A 19,277-nucleotide genomic window follows, 5' to 3' on the forward strand; every position below is an offset into this window, starting at 1 on the left:
ACCGGAGCCCCATGGTTTGTAGTTACACTGCTGCTCCCATGTGTAAATCAAATAGCCAGGAGGTGTCTTTTCCTGATTACCTTGTGCCCCAGCACAAATCATACGAATATACTTCACATAGAACAAATGCTTCTCTATAAGAAGCAGTGCAGCGATTGCCAAGCATGTCCTGTGTCCCATGTTTCTCATAGGATTTGCAGGGAGATCATTAGTATTGATGATCTTGCAGCAGGCAGAACGGAGGTCCGATAAAGTAAGTCTGTTTACTGGATAACTGGCAAATTAACTCTTTATATACTGGTCCTTGGGAGAAGGGGACTATAGAATCACCAGCACTCAAGTTTTATAAATAAGTTTATTTATTCTTAATGCAGAGGTTTTAATGTAACCCCTTAATGACGTATGACAGAATAATTCCATCATGCAAAATTTAACCAGCAGGTAGCTTTTCCTTGCTTGTAACTGGGAACCCCAAGTATCAGGTCCAGACTGGCCATCGGGGCATACCGGGCAAATGCCCAGTGGGCTGCGATGGCTATGGGCCAAAGCAAACAGGGAAGATCAAGAGATCTCCCCTACCGGCCCATGCATGGTTGACACTATCCGAGCGCCGGTCCAGCTATGTGCCTTCATGGGCTGGTGGTGATCCAAGATCTCCCTCACAGGTCCACCAGCACTGATATGCAGCCGCGGCTTGCGGGGGAAGGAGAGAAGGCACTCAGCCGGGTTCGTCTGCGAGGTCAAAGCATTGCCATGATTACCATGGCAACACTCCGGATCTCACGAGAGTAAACCCCACAGGGTAGAATTAACTCACCACTAGGACCACCAGGGATTGCAGCAAGATCCCCCCTCTGAGGCAAAAGGTATAAAGGGAGGGGGATATAAAGTGTAAATATTTTAATAAAAAAAAAAAAAACGTTTTTAAATGTTTTATATTTACATTAATCTGTCCCCTACACACCCACAATCCCTCCAAATATCTTCACACACTGCACAACTCACACACAGCACTCCATACACTCTGAATCCTCTATACACACACACACACACACACACACACACTGGATCTCCTATGCATGCTCTGGGTCCTTCAAGCACACACTGCACCACCTACACACATAACCTTTCTGAAATACACTGGATCTGGATCTCCTATGCACACACTAGATTCTTTGTAAGCAAACACATACTACATTCCCTAAACACACACTCTCTAAAACCCATACACTCACTACATCACCTACACACACACACACACTACAGCCTGTATGAACACTCGCTGCATTCCCTATACACACTATGCTCCCTGTACACACACACTCACTCACTCTCTACAGCCCTTAGCCACGGATCCCACTTATGGAGGCACCAGAGACAAGTTACAAGCAAACACAGCGCCAGCATGTTAATAAACTTAATACAAATATTAAGAACACATACAGTGATTTTTTCCCCCCTCATGTTAGAGCTCTTTAGCAGAGCTCTGTGCGTGGTCCGCCCTGGAAGAGCATTGAACCAACATGCTCACTTTGAGAGGGGGCATGCTTGTCATTGGTGATGACCAAACTCAACCTCTCTGGCCCTGCCCCCTTTCCAGTGGGCCGCTGTGATTAAAAAAAATGCCTGGGCTGAATTTTTTTTTTTTCCCCAGTCAGGCCCTGACCAGTATCATTTGAGCACTGAAATCAGGCATTTAAAAGGGGATTTAAAACCCAATGGAAACAATGGTGTGTGAGCAGAATTAAATCCCTGCTCACACCAAGGAATCTCAGTTATCAATCAATACCTGGGGATTCCCCTCGTCAGCTGGGATTATTTTTAGTGGCTTCAGATTTTTTTTTGTCAATCTTTCTTTTATTGAGGCAGGTGTTAAATGGGGTACAGAATAAAGAGGGGATGTACGTTTGCCATACAGATTGGGATCACATAACACAACGCAACATCTCCTATGAGAGAGAGAGACTCGTTTTATATTGATTAAGTGTAACATAATAACAAACAATAGTTTAGGCAATGGGTGCAGGGGAAATTACTGATTACTCAAATGGTATTGTTCATGAGTACAACATAACCGATTAAACCTGCTGTAAGTTAGACAACTTGGATTCTGTTTCGTTACTTATTAGCATGGCATTATATTCTTGCAGCAGAACAAGTTAAGTGCTGAGATTAGCATGCCAAGTGGCTGCCCCAGTTGCTCCACTGTCAAACATATTTACCTAGCTGTATAGTTTTATGGCTTCAGATTTTTTGATGTGCTGCATTCCATGCTGAAATTCAGAACTACATGCAGCTCATTAAATAGGCATTTAAACGACTATAGCTAGATTGCAGAGAGAGCAAGGTTAAATCTCCACTCACACCAGGGAGTCCAAGGTATCCAAAGATATCTGCGGCTCCTCTTTGTCAGCCAGGGACTTTTTTGATGAGCTGTATACAGTGCTGGAAGTCAGTCCTGCACACAGCCATCTAAATCAATAGAGAACACCGCAACTGAGTGATCAAACTCAGCCACAGTGATTATCTCAGTGGATCTGTTGCTTGGGAGAACCCAGGGTTTGAATTGACTATGGAAGGTCTCGCTCCATGCCCCAATGCCTTTTTGATCAGTGCTGCGCATTGTTAGCTCCTGAGCACCGATCGTAGTGTATTAGGTATACTATTTTCAATGTATCAGGAGATGCTTGCCATACTGGAAATACCATTCTCCATTTAGTTCAGAATCCCTATCAGTATTGCTATTAGTAGAGGACAAACCCTTGGGTTTAGAATTAGATTAAAGATTACGATTATAGATTACATTATGTTTTTGAATATGTATTAGGGTTAGAATTAGAATTTGTTTTCTGATGGATTTAGATTAGGCTCTGGACTAGGATTCGGCCTAGGATCAATAGAGGGAATTCTTCTAACACTAATTATAGGATTAAAATTAGGATTAAAGTTATAATTGCGGTAGGCATAGGATTAGGATAAGGGTTAGGATTAAGGTGAAGTTTATGATTTGATTTAGGGTTAGATTTGTGATTAGGATGTGGTTTAGATTGAGATTAAGATTATTACTTTGCAAAGTCATACCTGGTATTGTTATATTCAGATGTTGCTGTTAAGATAATTTGCCGTTAAGATAATTATGCCGTTAAGATAATTTTGTTACAGCCGAACACATGAAATTTAAAACATAAGCAGCAATGTGCATGTACATTTTTTAAATAGAAATGCATATCACAAAAATGGTGACAAAATGGCACCTCGATAAAGCTTAACCCCTTAAGGACACAACTTCTGGAATAAAAGGGAATCATGACGGAATATTTCCGGCATATGTCCTTAACCCCTTAAGGACACATGACGTGTGTGACATGTCATGATTCCCTTTTATTCCAGAGGTTTGGTCCTTAAGGGGTTAAGGGGTTAAATTATATTATGTGTTCATTTTTGCAAATGGTATGCAATTATGGAGTAATTTAAATATTTGAGCTACTAAAATGCCCTGAATTGCACCATAGGCCCATCTTCAATTTGACATTTATTTTTTAAACTGCATTGGGCATGTTATAAATTCAGCCCTGTATTTTCACAAAAACGTGAAAAGAGTATATTAAGAGATTAATTCTGTACTCAGAAGATATAACTGATTACAATTTAATGAATTTAATGCTAATGTTAAATATACAAACATGTAAGGGGGTGTCATCTGAACCTTGTACTGTATGGACTGATGAATCTAGAGGTCTGATCAGCAAACCTAGTAAATCGCCTTCTCCACGTGCGTTTTGCCTTGGCCCATTCATTTAAGCTTCTGACATTCTGCTGTGGTTAAACAACAGCATTTTGCTCTCTGATGACCTCAGAAAATTCCTACAGTCACTGGGGGTTATTGACCCACCCTGTTAAAGCCTTGACCCCCGAATTTGAATTAGAGGGCTGCAAAAGGAAGTAAAATGGGGGTAAGAGTAGGACAAGTGCCCTGCAAACAAATGTGGATAGGGAAATCACTTTAAAAAAACATTTAAATACATACAAATTAAAAATACAGGTTAGCCATAAAATAGCACTAGATGGAATCTTTGATTTTAGCTTTGGAAGAACATAAATCAAAATTTAAAGCATGGCTGTCAGGAGGATCACCAGAATTATCCATTTGAGAGAGGGTTGGAGTGCAGGGTATTCTCTTTCATTGTTCAAACTGAGCTCAACTCCTGATGCATGGAGAAAAGGCCTTCACAAGCCTCTGCTATTATGTGCATAGTTTATACTGAGTGACCCATAGGTTGAGGAGGCAATGACCGTGGCAGTGTAGGTGGAAGTGGAGGAGGAGGTAGCCAACACTGTTTTATATATATATATATATATATATATATATATATATATATATATTGTTTTTAATTGGGGTAGCCCCCCAAATATTGGGACATATAAAAAAAGAAACATTTGCGGCCTGCAGTGCATTTCCTGCAGTTCTGATGCATTGAGAAAAGGCCTTCACAAGCCTCTGCTATTGTGTACATAGTTTATACTAAGTGACCCATAGGTTTAGGAGGCGGTGACCATGGCGGTGTAGGTGGAAGCGGCTGTGGAGGAGGAAGAGGTAGCCAACACTGTTTTTTTGTTTTTGTTTGTTTGTTTGTTTTTAATTAGAGTAGCCCCCAAAATATTGGGACATATAAAAAAAAGAAACATTTGCGGCCTGCAGTGCATTTCTTGCAGTCCAATAACGCCATCAGTTTTTTAAAACTGTCCGTCTCCACCAGACTGAATGACAGCATTTCAAAAGCCACGAATCTTGAAATGCTGGCATTCAGGGCCAGGGATCGCGGGTGGCTAGGGTGTACTTCCTCTTTCTCTCCAGTGTTTGGGAGATGGACAGCTGAACGCTTCCATGGGACAGTGTGAAGATGCTGGACAATTGTGCACAGTCTCTCCAGCATGTGCAAGGTGGAGTTCCACCTTGTGGGCACGTCACATATGAGGCGGTGAGCGGGAAGGCCAAAGTTACGCTGCAGCGCAGACAGGCGAGCAGCAGGGGGAGAACGTGGAAAGCATGCACAGCCGCTACAGTGAATGTCACATTCTGTGAAAGCACAGTATTTGATGGATCTATTTGACTCTCAGATATGAAGTGCACACCCCAAATTTACTTTTTATCACCCAAAACTATTTGCATTTTTGAAAGTGCGCTGTATGCACAGTATTTGACAGTTCTATTTGACTCTCAGATATGAAGTGCACCTCAGGATGCAAATGTACTATTTAGCACCCCAAAAATTGCAGTATTTAAAAATGCCTAGATGTTGCCCACTGAGCTACCAGAACAGGATTAAAGTCATGTGCCTGGCACACATGCAGTTGCAAGTGCACTGCACTCTCTGTGGCACTCAGGGCAGGGTACAAAAATGTAGTATAGCACCCACTAAAATAATCGCTGTAGTTTGAATAATCGCTGTAGTTTGCAGATTCAACACCAGAATTCTTTCCTAATCTGTCCCTCACATCTGCAGCATCCTCTCCCTACAATAATAAGAGCTCATGTGCATGCGGCGCTACAGCCTTTCAAAAAGCGCCATTAAATCGCCGAACACCGAACTCCAAACCTGAACATACACTGAAATGTTCGGGTCCGGGGTCCAAAAACGTAATGTTCGGTACGAACCCGAACTTTGCGGTTCGGGTTCACTCAACTCTACTTGCAATACCTTCAAGAGAATGGAATTTGGTGAGAAAAGCATCCGCCTCTTCTCATCATGATTAAAGACTGCACCGATGTTGATTTGATTCCGGTTCTGCGGTTCACGCTGCAGGCTCTGCCAGTGTGGTACCATCCATGTAAATCTACATCTTTGTCATTGTTCTTGTGTCAGGACTACTGTGCACATAGTTTCTTTAGTTGAGGCTTCTATTTTCCTTTTTTTTATGATTAAATGTGTTCTCGAAAGCACTTATGCAATTTATTTCAGTAGAATCCAAGACTTCTAAAAATGGTTGTTACAAAAATAAAAGAATTAAACCTACAAACATTAAGAAAAAACGCCCCTAACAAATATAACATCCCTAAATTATTTTGATTTTTAAAAGAGATTCCATAACATATGTAGGGCAAGTGGCAGCACCATTAACCTACTAGGAGAATCTACTGTGTAGGACCTAGGGAAGGGAAGAAATGATCAACAATTAGAATTTAAAAAACAAGATCAATAAAGTCTTCACTGTTCTTATTTAGCAACAATAATTATCTTATATTTGTACAGTCATAAGGAATGTGACAAATATGATGAGTGCAAAAATAATGTGGGTTTGGTATGATCATACATTGCATAAACCTGCCACAACGTCAATGTACCCCATTCTTGGCAGGTCCTACTCTAGCGGACTAATGCCTGCTCTTGAGATTAATCCACTTACTATCATTATCATATACTGTATCTAAAGCCCCATTATTGTTTGCCTAGGTGAGGTGTTTTTAAATAACACTATTTACATTCTGTGAGACTTGAAATTTCTGTTTAGTGAATGAGCAAGTGCACTGGATTTTGTATCTTTTATACATTGGCCTCAGCAGCACCCTATAATTTATGCAGCCCTCTTGGTTTAATATATACATGACTGGTGCAAGGGTTTTTGGGTACACAGGCAAAGATGATTTTGCACCCCGCCCCCTCCCCACCACCAAAAAAAGCATCTTCACCTGTGTGCCTCTTAACCCGCCTTTTGTTTCTTATCCTCTTTTTAAAATCTTACCCCCTTTAGTGTATCTTATCTCCTATTGTTCCCCATTGTGTGTCTTACACCTCCCTTGTGTATCTCTTACAACCCTCCTTTGTGTGTCTTACTCCCCCCTCATTCCCTCTGTGTGTCTTTATCCTCACTCAGGCCCCCCAATATGCCACTCTCCTCTACCCTGTCACTTGAAGGTCCTCTACCCTGTCACTTGAAGGTCCTCTACCCTGTCCCTTAACGGTCCTCTACCCTGTCCCTTAACGGTCCTCTACCCTGTCCCTTAACGGTCCTCTACCCTGTCCCTTAACGGTCCTCTACCCTGTCCCTTAACGGTCCTCTACCCTGTCCCTCCCCGGTCCTCTACCCTGTCCCTCCCCGGTCCTCTACCCTGTCCCTCCCCGGTCCTCTACCCTGTCCCTCCCCGGTCCTCTACCCTGTCCCTCCCCGGTCCTCTACCCTGTCCCTCCCCGGTCCTCTACCCTGTCCCTCCCCGGTCCTCTACCCTGTCCCTCCCCGGTCCTCTACCCTGTCCCTCCCCGGTCCTCTACCCTGTCCTCTACCCTGTCCCTCCCCGGTCCTCTACCCTGTCCCTCCCCGGTCCTCTACCCTGTCCCTCCCCGGTCCTCTACCCTGTCCCTCCCCGGTCCTCTACCCTGTCCCTCCCCGGTCCTCTACCCTGTCCCTCCCCGGTCCTCTACCCTGTCCCTCCCCGGTCCTCTACCCTGTCCCTCCCCGGTCCTCTACCCTGTCCTCTACCCTGTCCCTCCCCGGTCCTCTACCCTGTCCCTCCCCGGTCCTCTACCCTGTCCCTCCCCGGTCCTCTACCCTGTCCCTCCCCGGTCCTCTACCCTGTCCCTCCCCGGTCCTCTACCCTGTCCCTCCCCTGTCTCTTAGTGGTCCTCTCCCTTCCCTCCCCTGTCCCTTAGTGGTCTTCTCCCTTCCCTCCCCTGTCCCTTAGTGGTCTTCTCCCTTCCCTCCCCTGTCCCTTAGTGGTCCTCTCCCTTCCCTCCCCTGTCCCTTAGTGGTCCTCTCCCTTCCCTCTCCTGTCCCTTAGTGGTCCTCTCCCTTCCCTCCCCTGTCCCTTAGTGGTCCTCTCCCTTCCCTCCCCTGTCCCTTAGTGGTCCTCTCCCTTCCCTCCCCTGTCCCTTAGTGGTCCTCTCCCTTCCCTCCCCTGTCCCTTAGTATTGTTCTCCCCTCTCTCCCCTGTCCCTTAGTGTTCCTCTCCCCTCCCTCCCCTGTCCTTTATTGTTTCTCTCCCCTACCTCCGATGTCCCTTAGTGTTTCTCACCCCTCCCTCCCCTGTTCCTTAGTGTTCCTCTCCCCCTCTTACCTTTCTCTTAGTGCCTCCATCTCTTAGTGTTCTCCCCTCCCCTTTAGTGTTCTTTTTACCTTCTTTCCACTGTCCCTTATTGTTCCTCTTCCCCCTCTTACCTGTCAGTGCCCCCCATTCCCCTTAATGTTCCTTTCACCCCCCCTCATAGTGTTCCTGTCCCCTCCCTCTCTTTTAGTGCCCCCCCACCCTAGTATTCCTTTTCCCTTCCCTCCCATGTACCTTAGTGCCTCCCCCTTAATATTCCTCTCCCCTCCCTCTCTTTTAGTGGTCGCCCCCCTCCCCTATTCCTTAGTGTTCCCCCCTCCCCCTGTCCCTTAGTGCCCCTCTCCCTCCTTTGGTCCCCTCCCCGGCATGCCTCCTACCTTTCTTGTAGCGTGGCCGAGTGGAGCAGACCACAGTACAAGAGCTTTATCCGTTTCCTGTATGCGACCGTAGTGACAGGAAGTGCTCTATCAGCTTGTGCGCCTTATGGATGCGCCGGCCCTTTATTTATATACTAATGCATCTCTATGGCCACATTCAGCGTCTTCATGCAGGGACAGGCCTTTAACTAAAAACACTAACTTAAACTGTAGCTGGTGCTGTCCCTTTAAGGGAATAATTTGAAATTGGTGTGTAGTATGTGTTTTTATATATTTTTATATTGTATATATTTAAGAAAATAGCTATACGCTCTAAGAGAGACTGGAAATTTCAGACCAGATCTGGTGCCATGCTGATGAGATCCACAAGGTCGAAACTATCCAGTTCATGGCTGGTTTCTGGTCACTGTTTTTTCTGGATCAGCAACAATGCTATGGTTCAACAAAATCATGAAATTGTGTTTTAAAATCATGTCTATTGTGAAGAAATGCAGGATGATATCCTAAACACCGTGCTCAATTGCATGTCAAGTTGGAAACTCTGTGATAGTTGTGGAAAATGAATTGTCGAGATTATTTGCCCAAGGGGTATTTGCCAAATTCCAACTTGAGATAAACAGGTGATACACAACAGAAAATGTAATCTATATTATTGCAATTATGTAATTTAATTTATTTATAATATCACGATTTTATTTGTAGTTGAAAACATAATCACTATCATGGAAAAAGAGTTTACACCTCTTGAATGTTTTCAACCAACAGGTAAGACCACATCATTTATTTGATTATATGGAGAGACTGATGACATGTTAGACCATTATTTAATTACCAAAATTACCACAATGAAATTATCTCTGCTGCCAAAGGTAGAGCAGGAGGCATAAAAGACCTCTCCACATTTGGGGCACTTTTTTTTTATTTATTTTTCCTGTCCTACTTCAGTTAGAAGTGTTGGGAATGTGCAATACTTTTTTTTTTCTCTAAAGCTGTACTGAGATAAATACATTTATTTAACCCCTTCAGGACGGAGTCAATAGTACACGTTCTGATCAAAACAAAACTTAAACAAAAACTGGAATTTGCGCTATATGTCTGTTACACCGTAATTCACCTCTTTCATATTAAATGCACCCACACTTATTATATATAATTTTGTTCAGGAGAAAAAGGGCTTTCATTTTATATCAAATATTTATATATGAAACTAATTTATTATGAATAAAATGTAAAAAACTGAGACATTTAAAAAATTAAAAAAAAATTGTCGTTCCGCCTCACATTTTAGCTGTAAATGTCATAATACTGTTTTTACTGCAATAAAATGCACATATTTCTAATCAGCGATGTCTCAAGAGTATAACAGTACCCCCCATTAACAGGTTTTATGGTGTTTTGGAAAGTTACAGGGACAAATTTAGAATGTTCCATTTTCAAATTGAAATTTGCCAGATTAGTAATGTTACCTTTGAGACGGTGTGGTAGCCCAGGAATGAGAATTACGCCCATAATGGCATACCATTTGAAAAAGTAGACAACCCAAGGTATTGAACGTGGGGTATGTTTAGTCTTTTTTAGTAGCCACTTAGTCACAAACACTGGCCAAGTTAGCGTTCATATTTGTTTTTGTTTGAAAAAAGCAAAAAACTAATATTTGGCCAGTGTTTGTGACTAAGTGGCTACTAAAAATGACTGGACATACCCCATTTGCAATACCTTGGTTTGACTACTTTTGCAAATGGTATGCCACCATGGGGGTAATTCTTATTCCTGGGCTACCATACGGTCTCAAAGGCAACATAACTAATCTGGCAAATTTCAATGTCAAAAAAATGAAATGCAAGCCTTATATGTGACTCTAACTTTCCAAAACACCATAAAACCTGTACATGGGGGGTATTGTTATTCTCGGGAGACTTCACTAAACACAAATATTAGTGTTTTAAAACAGTAAAACATATTACAACAATAATATAGTCCATAAAAGTGCAGTTTGTTTGTAAAAAATGCAAAAAACGTCACTTTTACTTAAAATATCATCATTGTAATACAACTTACCAGTTTTAAACACTAATATTTGAGTTCAGCAAAGTCTCCCGAGTAAAACAGTACCCCCTATGTACAGGTTTTATGGTGTCTTGGAGAGTTACAGGGTCAAATATAGTGCTTGCGAATTAAGTTCTCTGCAATTTCTCCCTGTGTTGTCAGGCATGTCAATCAAGTTTTAATTAATCAAATCACATAATTATGTTAAAAGATTACTTAAATATACACATAGAATTTTAATATATATGCATGTATAGGTATTTAAATTCTACGTGTATACTAATGTAATCTTTCATGTAATTATATGTATTTATCTCTCTCTCTCTCTCTCTCTCTCTATATCTATATATATATATATATATATATATATATATATATATATATATATATATATATATATATATATATATATATATATAAATACTTTTGTCTTGTTAAAGCTTTGAACGTTTCATTTTTAGAAGCTGTCTTTAATATATCACTGCTGGCGAATTTATTTTGCAATCATAACAATTCGAGTTACTACTTTATATCCGTTTACACTTGACTTTGTTCTGCATCTTAATTGTGCGATGTCTTTTTCAAGAGTCACTTACAACAACAAAAAAATTGTGCATTGTATTTCTATGTTATGCCACACAGCAATGATGTTTACTGTTATATAGTGGGTGCCTGCCGTTGGGGCATGGCACACGCATTTGTGAATGTTAACCTTCTTTATGCACTCAAAAATAAAGAATTTAAAATAAAAGTGCCAACAAATTCCAAAAAATACTTTAATTTATTTTTTAACATGTTTAATTATTTTTTTTTACACTCCCCACCAGCAGGGGGACTGTCTGACATTTCAGACAGCCCCCCTGCTGGCAGATCCACAGCCAGCTATAGGGGGCCATATTTGCCGGGGGAGGGCTGCCTGGGCTGTCAGGCAGCCCTCCAGAAGAGGATCGCGGCGGAGGTGAGTACCGCCGAGGTCCTGGGGGCTTAAGCCGTTACGGCGTTCTATGCCGCCGCAACGGCTTTAAAGCCACGATGGCATAGAACGCCGTAACGGCGTTAAGGGGTTAAAAAGAGGCCCTGTTCTTCCTGCTTGCATGCAGTTATGTATGTATGATCAGATCAGTAACTATTGTGACAAACTTACTTTCCTGTGTATGTTTGTCCAGGATCTTTTGGCAACTGCACAGCCCTCTAGGGTAAGAAAATCAGGTCCCGATAAAGTCCAGCTTCAAAAAGGCCTCTGGCCTGTTTATTTTCTGATGTTAAAAAGTAACAGGATACAACAAGCAGCAAACCTTCTTTCTCCTCCAAACACTTTCTTTCTCCTCCAAACACTTTCTTTCTCCTCCAAACACTTCCTCCACCCTGCTTTAACTGCAGTTATATAGCTGCTCACAGCCCCTACAGGTGAGGCCATGACCTCGTTAGGCAGTGAGCCAGAACTCCTTAGAAAACCTGGCCTGGACTCATGCACAGCCACTCTGACAGTGGGTGGAGAATCGGCCCACCCTGCTCTTCCGAATACTCCACCCCAGGGACGCAAATAACAGAGGGAAAAAAACTAAATTTAAACTTAACTTTCCCTGGGGCTGCATGTGCTTACCCACATGTCAGGATAGTGGCTGTGCAAAAGTCTGGGTGCCAGATATACACCCCTGACCACCATCCCCAACACTCTGTCACATATCCTTCCCCCCAACTCAGACCTACTGGGGTGAGCGACCACAGAAAACAAATTTTCTCATGACAAACTGTCAGCATTACCATGTTTAGAACCCGGCCTATGTTCAACTGTAAAATGAAATGGTTGTAAACTGAGGAACCACATTGTCACCCTGGCATTATTATCTTTGTTTTGACTCATCCAGGTTAAGGGAGCATGGTCTGTGACCAACCTAAATTTTCTGCCCAGCAGATAATATTTTAGTGAGTCTAAGGCCCATTTTATGGCAAGGCATTCTTTTTCCACTATAGAATAATTTTTCTCAGCGGGAGTCAGTGAATTTCCTGAGACAGAACAGCCCCTAACCCAATCTCTGATGCATCGGTTTGGACAATAAACTCTTTAGTGAAATCCGGGGTTACCAGAACTGGTTGGGTGCACAAAGCCTCTTTCAAATTTACAAATTATTTTTCTGTCTCTAATGACCACTTCACCACTAGTGGGGCTTTTCCTTTTGTGAGATCAGTTAAAAGAGCTGCTAATGTAGCAAAATCAGGAATAAATCGCCTATAATACCCAATAAGTCCTAAGAAAGTCCTGACTTTCTTTCTAGTGAGGGGGCGTGGCCAATTTTGTATGGCCTTCACTTTTGCTGTTTGGGGCTTAACTATCCTTCTCCCAATCGAATAACCCAGATATTTTTGCCTCTTCCAAACCTATAGTACACTTAGATGGGTTAGCAGTTAAACCAGCTAGGCGGATAGAGTCCAGTACTGCCTGCACTTTGGGAAGATTTGAAGACCAGTCAGAACTGTGAATGACTATATCATCTAAGTATGCGGCCGCATAACGGCTGTGAGGCTTCAAAATCCTATCAATCAGTCTTTGAAAAGTGGCAGGGGCCCCATGTAACCCAAATGTCGAAAAAGCTGTCTTTTCTTTTGCTCTGTCTGTAAGAGGTACTTGCCAATAACCCTTTGTCAGGTCCAAAGTAGCCTTACCCAGTCTCTCTATAAGTATATCAACCCTAGGCATTGGATAAGCATCAAACTTTGATACACTATTTAATTTACGAAAATCATTACAAAATCTTAACGAGCCATCAAGTTTTGGCACCAGTACTATAGGGCTGTTCCACTCGCTTTGTGATTCCTCAATAATATCAAGATCTAAAAATTTTCTTAATTTCAGCAGTTACAGCCTCTTTCTGTGCTTCTGGAATTCTGTATGATTTAAGACTTATCTTCACCCCTAGTTCTGTAACAATATCATGCTTGATAACGTTAGTCCTGCCCGGAACTACAGAAAATACATCCCGGTTTCTACCAATAAAGTCCCTTACTTCCTGTTTCTTGTGGGGGGGACAGGGTGTCTGGTATATTTACTTCAAGTTCACTACCAGTCTTATTAGTGACAATTGAAGTAGTTAAGACCTCTCTGTCCTTCCAGGGTTTTAGTAAATTTATATGATATATTTGCTCGCGTTTCCTCCTATTGAGTTGTCTCACTTTATAATTAACTTCCCCAACTTGTTCAATAACCTCATATGGGCCATGCCAAGATGCTAGAAATGGATTTTCTACTGTAGGGACCAAAACAAGTACCCTGTCTCCTGGGTGAAAAACTCTCAGTCTGGCATTTTTATTATAACTGTTTTTCTGGGCCTCTTGGGCTTTCTGCATATGTTCTTTAACTATTGGCATGACAGCCGCCATCCTATCTTGCATTTGAGCTATGTGCTCAATTACACTATGGTACGGATTGGACTCCTGTTCCCAGGTTTCTTTTGCTATATCTAGCAGACCTCTGGGATGATGGGCATATAGAAGCTCAAGAGGAGAGAGGCCCATAGAAGCTTGTGGCACCTCCCTTATGGAGAACATTAGATAGGGTAGTAAGCAATCCCAATTCTTACCATCCTTGTCAATTACTTTCCTTAACATACTTTTTAAGGTCTTGTTAAACCGTTGTACCAGTCCATCTATCTGGGGATGATAAACAGAGGTCCTAAGATGTCTAATTTGAAGTAGTTTGCATAACGCCTTTGTAACTTTAGACATAAATGGTGTACCCCGATCTGTCGAAATTTATTTTGGTATGCCCACCCGGCTAAACATGAGCATGAGTTATCTCGCTATTGTTTTTGCAGACGTGTTACGTAGGGGTACTGCTTCTGGGTACTTGGTAGCATAATCCAAAATCACCAATATATACTGATGCCCCCTTGCAGACTTTACCAGAGGACCTACCAAGTCCATTGCAATCCTCTCAAAAGGTATTTCGATTATAGGCATTGGTACCAGAGGACTGCGGTATGCCTTAAAAGGGCCGGTTTGTTGGCATTCAGGACAAGAAGAACAATAATTTGCAACTGAAGCAAATACCCCAGGCCAATAAAACCTCTGTAAGACTCTTTCTTTTGTATTTTCTATGCCTAAATGTCCCCCCAGTATATGGCTGTGTGCAAGATTTAGGACTGTATGTCTGAAGGGCTTAGGAACAAGTAGTTGCTTTACAACATCCATCCCCTTTTTCTCTACTCTATAAATTTAATCATTCTGTACCTGAAAGTAAGGATAAGAAGGGGCTCTATCTAGTTGTACTGGATCATCAGTAGAAACCTGGATATTTTTACGGGCCTCTGCAAGAGTGGGGTCTTCCCATTGTGCTTTCCTGAAGTTAACAGGACTGACTTCTAATTCAGGGAAGTTACTGCCTTGATCCTGATCGTTATCGGACTATCGTGGCCCGGGTCATCTCCTACTAAAGCTGGCCTGTGACGTTAGGCTTCAGCCTTCTCTGTTCTTATGCCTAGTCCTTCCCATTCTATGTCAGAAAAAGGGAACACATTTCCAGAATCATCATCATTTGCTATACAATCAGGGGCTACTTTTCCTGGAGACCCCCATAAGTCTACAAATTGGGGGAAATCCCTCCCCAACACCACATCGTAAGCCAATTTATCCACCACCCACACTTTATGATTAACAGTACCAAAAAGGCTTTTAAATTTTAGCAAAACTGTAGGATATTCCCGTTTGTCACCATGAACACATATTATACAAATTTTCTGAAATGCATCAACATCGGCTTCAGGTACAAGGCATTTTGTTATCAATGTCGCCATACTTCCGGAGTCTAATAGAGCTGTAAACTCTTTCCCATTCACCCTTATGGAACATATCTGTGGATTGTGACTACAGTTGGCAACAGCAGATTCCATATAATTCAGCAAACAAGACAATTGTACATCCTGATTAATCATATTGCATTTCATAGGTTCATCCATCAAGGGACAGTCTCTAGCTTTATGTCCAAGTTCATTACACCGGAAACATATTTAATATTATCAACTGTCCCCCACCTAGACCCTTTTTCAGGATTAACATTTGTAGGCAAAAATGTATGGGGTCTCTGAGAATATGTCTCTTGTTCCTCTGTGTCTCTGAAACCTTGAAAAATCTTACCAGGTCTTTCAGCAGCTGGAGTCTTAACTCTCTGCATAGACTTTGTTCTGTTAAGCCACTGTCTGTCATCCGCAGCAACATATCTTTCCACCAAACCAATTAACTCATCGGCTGATTGTGGATCACTCTGACTGACCCATCGATGCAGTGAAGCTGGCAAGCCCCGCAGGAATCTGTCCATCACAAGAAGTTCCATGATGTGGCTTGCCGTATTTGTTTCTGGTTGTAACCACATTCTAGCAAGATGTATCAGGTCAAACATCTGGGAGCGGATAGGTTTCTCTTGGTTGAAAGTCCAGGCATGAAATATGTGGGCACGAACTGCCATAGTCACATCAAGTCGTGCAAGGATCTCAGCCTTCAGTTTGGAGTAGACCCCTGCCTGTGCTGGTTCCAGGTCATAGAAAGCCTTCTAGGGTTCTCCAATAAGAAAAGGTGCCAGTATGCTTGCCCATTCACTCACTGGCCACTCTTCTCTCTCAGCTGTCCTCTCAAAAGCTAGAAGGTATGCTTCCAAATCATCTGTAGGTTTCATCTTCTGCAGGTAATGGCTGGCTCTGATCATTTTAACCTATGACTGCGTCCCATCCGAAACTCTGGTCAGTCCCTTGGTCAAAGCCTGTATCTCCTTCTGTATCATACTGGTGGCCTGATGTTGCTCCTCCCTGAGCAGGCGGTTTGCCTCAGCTTGGGCTGCCATAATCTGCTGGACCAGTTGCTGTAAGGCTGTAATATTTTCCTGTTGTACGGCTGTAGCCTTTTGCTGTGCCGCTGTAGTTTGCAACAAAACTTTCACAACTTCCTTCATATTCCTCCAGGCTTGTTTGGCTTCCAGTTAATACCCACAGGCTTCTTCAGTGCAGTGCCCGCATTCTCCACCATATGTGACAAACTTACTTTCCTGTGTGTGTTTGTCCAGGATCTTTTGGCAACTGCACAGCCCTCTAGGGTAAGAAAACCAGGTCAAGATAAAGTCCAGCTTCAAAAAGGCCTCTGGCCTGTTTATTTTCTGATGTTAAAAAGTAACGGGATACAACAAGCAGCAAACCTTCTTTCTCCACAAAACACTTTCTTTCTCCTCCAAACACTTCTCCCTCCCCACCCTGCTTTAACTGCAGTTATATAGCTTCTCACAGACCATACAGGTGAGGCTAATGACCTTGTTAGGCAGTGAGCCAGAAAACCTGGGCTGGACTTATGCACAGCCACTCTGACAGTGGGTGGAGAATCGGCCCACCCTGCTCTTCCGAATACTCCACCCCAGGGACCCAAATAACAGAGGGAAAAAAAACTACATTTAAACTTAACTTTCCCTGGGGCTGCATGTGCTTACCCACATGTCAGGATAGTGGCTGTGCAAAAGTCTGGGTGCTAGACATACACCCTTGACCACCATCCCCAACACTCTGTCACACTATACATACCATCAGGCTTGTCTCTGGTCTCAGAGCTTCCAGTATCAGCATTTATCTGGAAATCATATCTTGAAAATGCACATGCCTCAGTCTCCAATGATGTGATGGGACTGTCACTTGTTTTCTTGATGTGTTTACATATCAGCCATTGTCAGGGAGTTTAACACTTGCCAAAACTGTTTTAAAGTATATTCTGACATTTTGAAAGGTAATGTATTCTATGGATTTAAATGCAATTCCTTGTGTGACTTTGTATATCCCTGGTTAGAGAGAAAGAGATGGGACACAATTTACTATTATCCTTGAAAGAAGTCTTCTCCTCCTACATACAGACATAGTGGCTTTCTCTGCCCTTCAATAATTTTGTATGATTTGTTCATGCTGTTTAAGCTCCGTAAAGGACAACTTCACATCACATACTAAAAGAAGGATGTGGGAATTCAAATTTATAAATGTCTGACGCTCTGAATTCTGTGTTAAGTATCAGGCATAGGTTCATGGGTGGCCTCTATAATTGACACAGAGGCCCTTCAGTGCCCTAGTCTAGTGTATCTTAAATTCCCTCAATATACAAAAGATCTGGAGATACCCAAACTAACCAAAAGGAAACTTCATACATCCATGTGAAATAATTTCAAATACATTGATCATTTCCTTTCACAAACATACTGTTTCATCCTAATGTCTGTGTATTTGTGTGTATTGTTGTTTTCTTTTTTTTTTCTGTAGTAATAATTATTATAAACATGTTTTTTTGACGGGACCTTACTGTCCTGAAAGCGTGAAATATACCCTTTTTCGTTATCCTATACAGTTATCACCAATACTATTTTTTGTTCTTGTTTTATTCTGTGCATGGCCACTGTGTCTTCATTTCATAGGGAGAGAAAACCATTTGTATTGAGCTATTTGACAATTTGATAGAAGCTGTACCACATTTATAAGCTGACTTGGGTGGGTTTGTTATTGTTTTATTTTTATTTTTTATTAATAAAGCTTGAATAAGGGTTTATTGAGTAAGCTCACTGTTCTCATTAAGAATAAAGCAAGGATTGTCTGGGAGGTTTAAACTACTTCTTGGTCCATGGAGAGCTTTCTGCAAAAGCTGCAAATCTCCAGGATTTGCAAATCCATATGATTTACTACAAAATATGGAATTCCTAAAGAACAGGATCAATCACCCAAAAAAAATTCTTTCAACATTCCATTTTTTTCCCTTCTTTCTTTACAAATTCTTGTCTTCCTTTGCTGTAAATTCTGTAATATCAGGGGGGAAAAAGCCTTCTATGTTCTGCCACGTAAGAATCCTTTGATCCAATATACTGCATTTTACTTTCTCAAAGGTAAAATTGCATTCATTATCTATTTTACCTTCCTAACTACTAATTTTCTACAGAGCCAGGAGTTTTCTCTGAAATAGAATGTGACTCCACCAATCACACTACAAATAGCTAACTCTTAAAAATAGGTCAAAGTCTTTTTTACCTTTTATCAAAAAAAGGAATAAGTGCAGGATTTGCCAAGCCTAGCTTCGATAGAGTGCTATTAAAGTGCGAAAATCCTCTTTCTTTTGTAGATGCACATGTATTAAATATTGATTTCCCAAGTGGTAACTTGCATGATTTGTTATATTTGAAGCATTTAGCCTTTGGGATGTTGTCATGCCTACCAAGGCAAATAATCTGTGGGATGACGTTGAGGAAGATCAGCTGACTTAATTCATGCACAAGAGCTCTCTGTTTTATATCTTTCCAAATAATAGTGGGAACTTCTATGAAAATAATAAAATGTATTGATGTCCTTGAAAAACCATCTTCACTGCTGTGCTATTATACCTATAGAATCATTAAAAAATTAATTGCTTCCATTTAACAAAAATTTTATCTGTAAAAGTACACTTTGTTTTTCCATGTATATTTTTTCCAAAGAAATTCCGAGTTTAAAAACCAAACAAACACAATTCTAATATGATCTATAATAATAATGAAAAGATTTTATTGCAAATAATTCTGAGTGTGAAATAACCACTGGCTATTTTTCCAGGCAGCAAGGTATATAATACACATAAAATTACCATAGAATTGCATGTTTATTCTCAGTTTCTTGAAACACTTGAGAAATATGTAACATTATAAATATAATTGGTTGTGTTCTTCTATGGACTTTCTTAAGCTTTACTGCAAATGGTATAGGGAAGAAAGTATAAAAAAGCCAGTATTTTCTATACCATTTGGTTAGAACCGTAATAATGGGTTCTAACCAATCTGCAAT

The 19,277-nt window shown here is 41.5% G+C and overlaps 1 protein-coding gene across 1 annotated transcript in view; it reads left to right on the forward strand.

Moving 5' to 3' along the window:
- The window catches only part of TPK1 (thiamin pyrophosphokinase 1), a 601,906-nt gene that overhangs the window by 1,285 nt on the left and 581,344 nt on the right, over window positions 1–19,277 (forward strand). Inside the window, exon 2 of the mRNA XM_063450652.1 lies at window positions 9,118–9,180. Within this exon, the coding sequence (XP_063306722.1) occupies window positions 9,138–9,180 (43 nt within the window). The 5' untranslated portion in view covers window positions 9,118–9,137. The remainder of the gene's footprint in view (window positions 1–9,117; window positions 9,181–19,277) is intronic.

This window comes from Pelobates fuscus, chromosome 4 (genome assembly GCF_036172605.1).
Source record: "Pelobates fuscus isolate aPelFus1 chromosome 4, aPelFus1.pri, whole genome shotgun sequence".
NCBI lineage: Eukaryota > Metazoa > Chordata > Amphibia > Anura > Pelobatidae > Pelobates > Pelobates fuscus.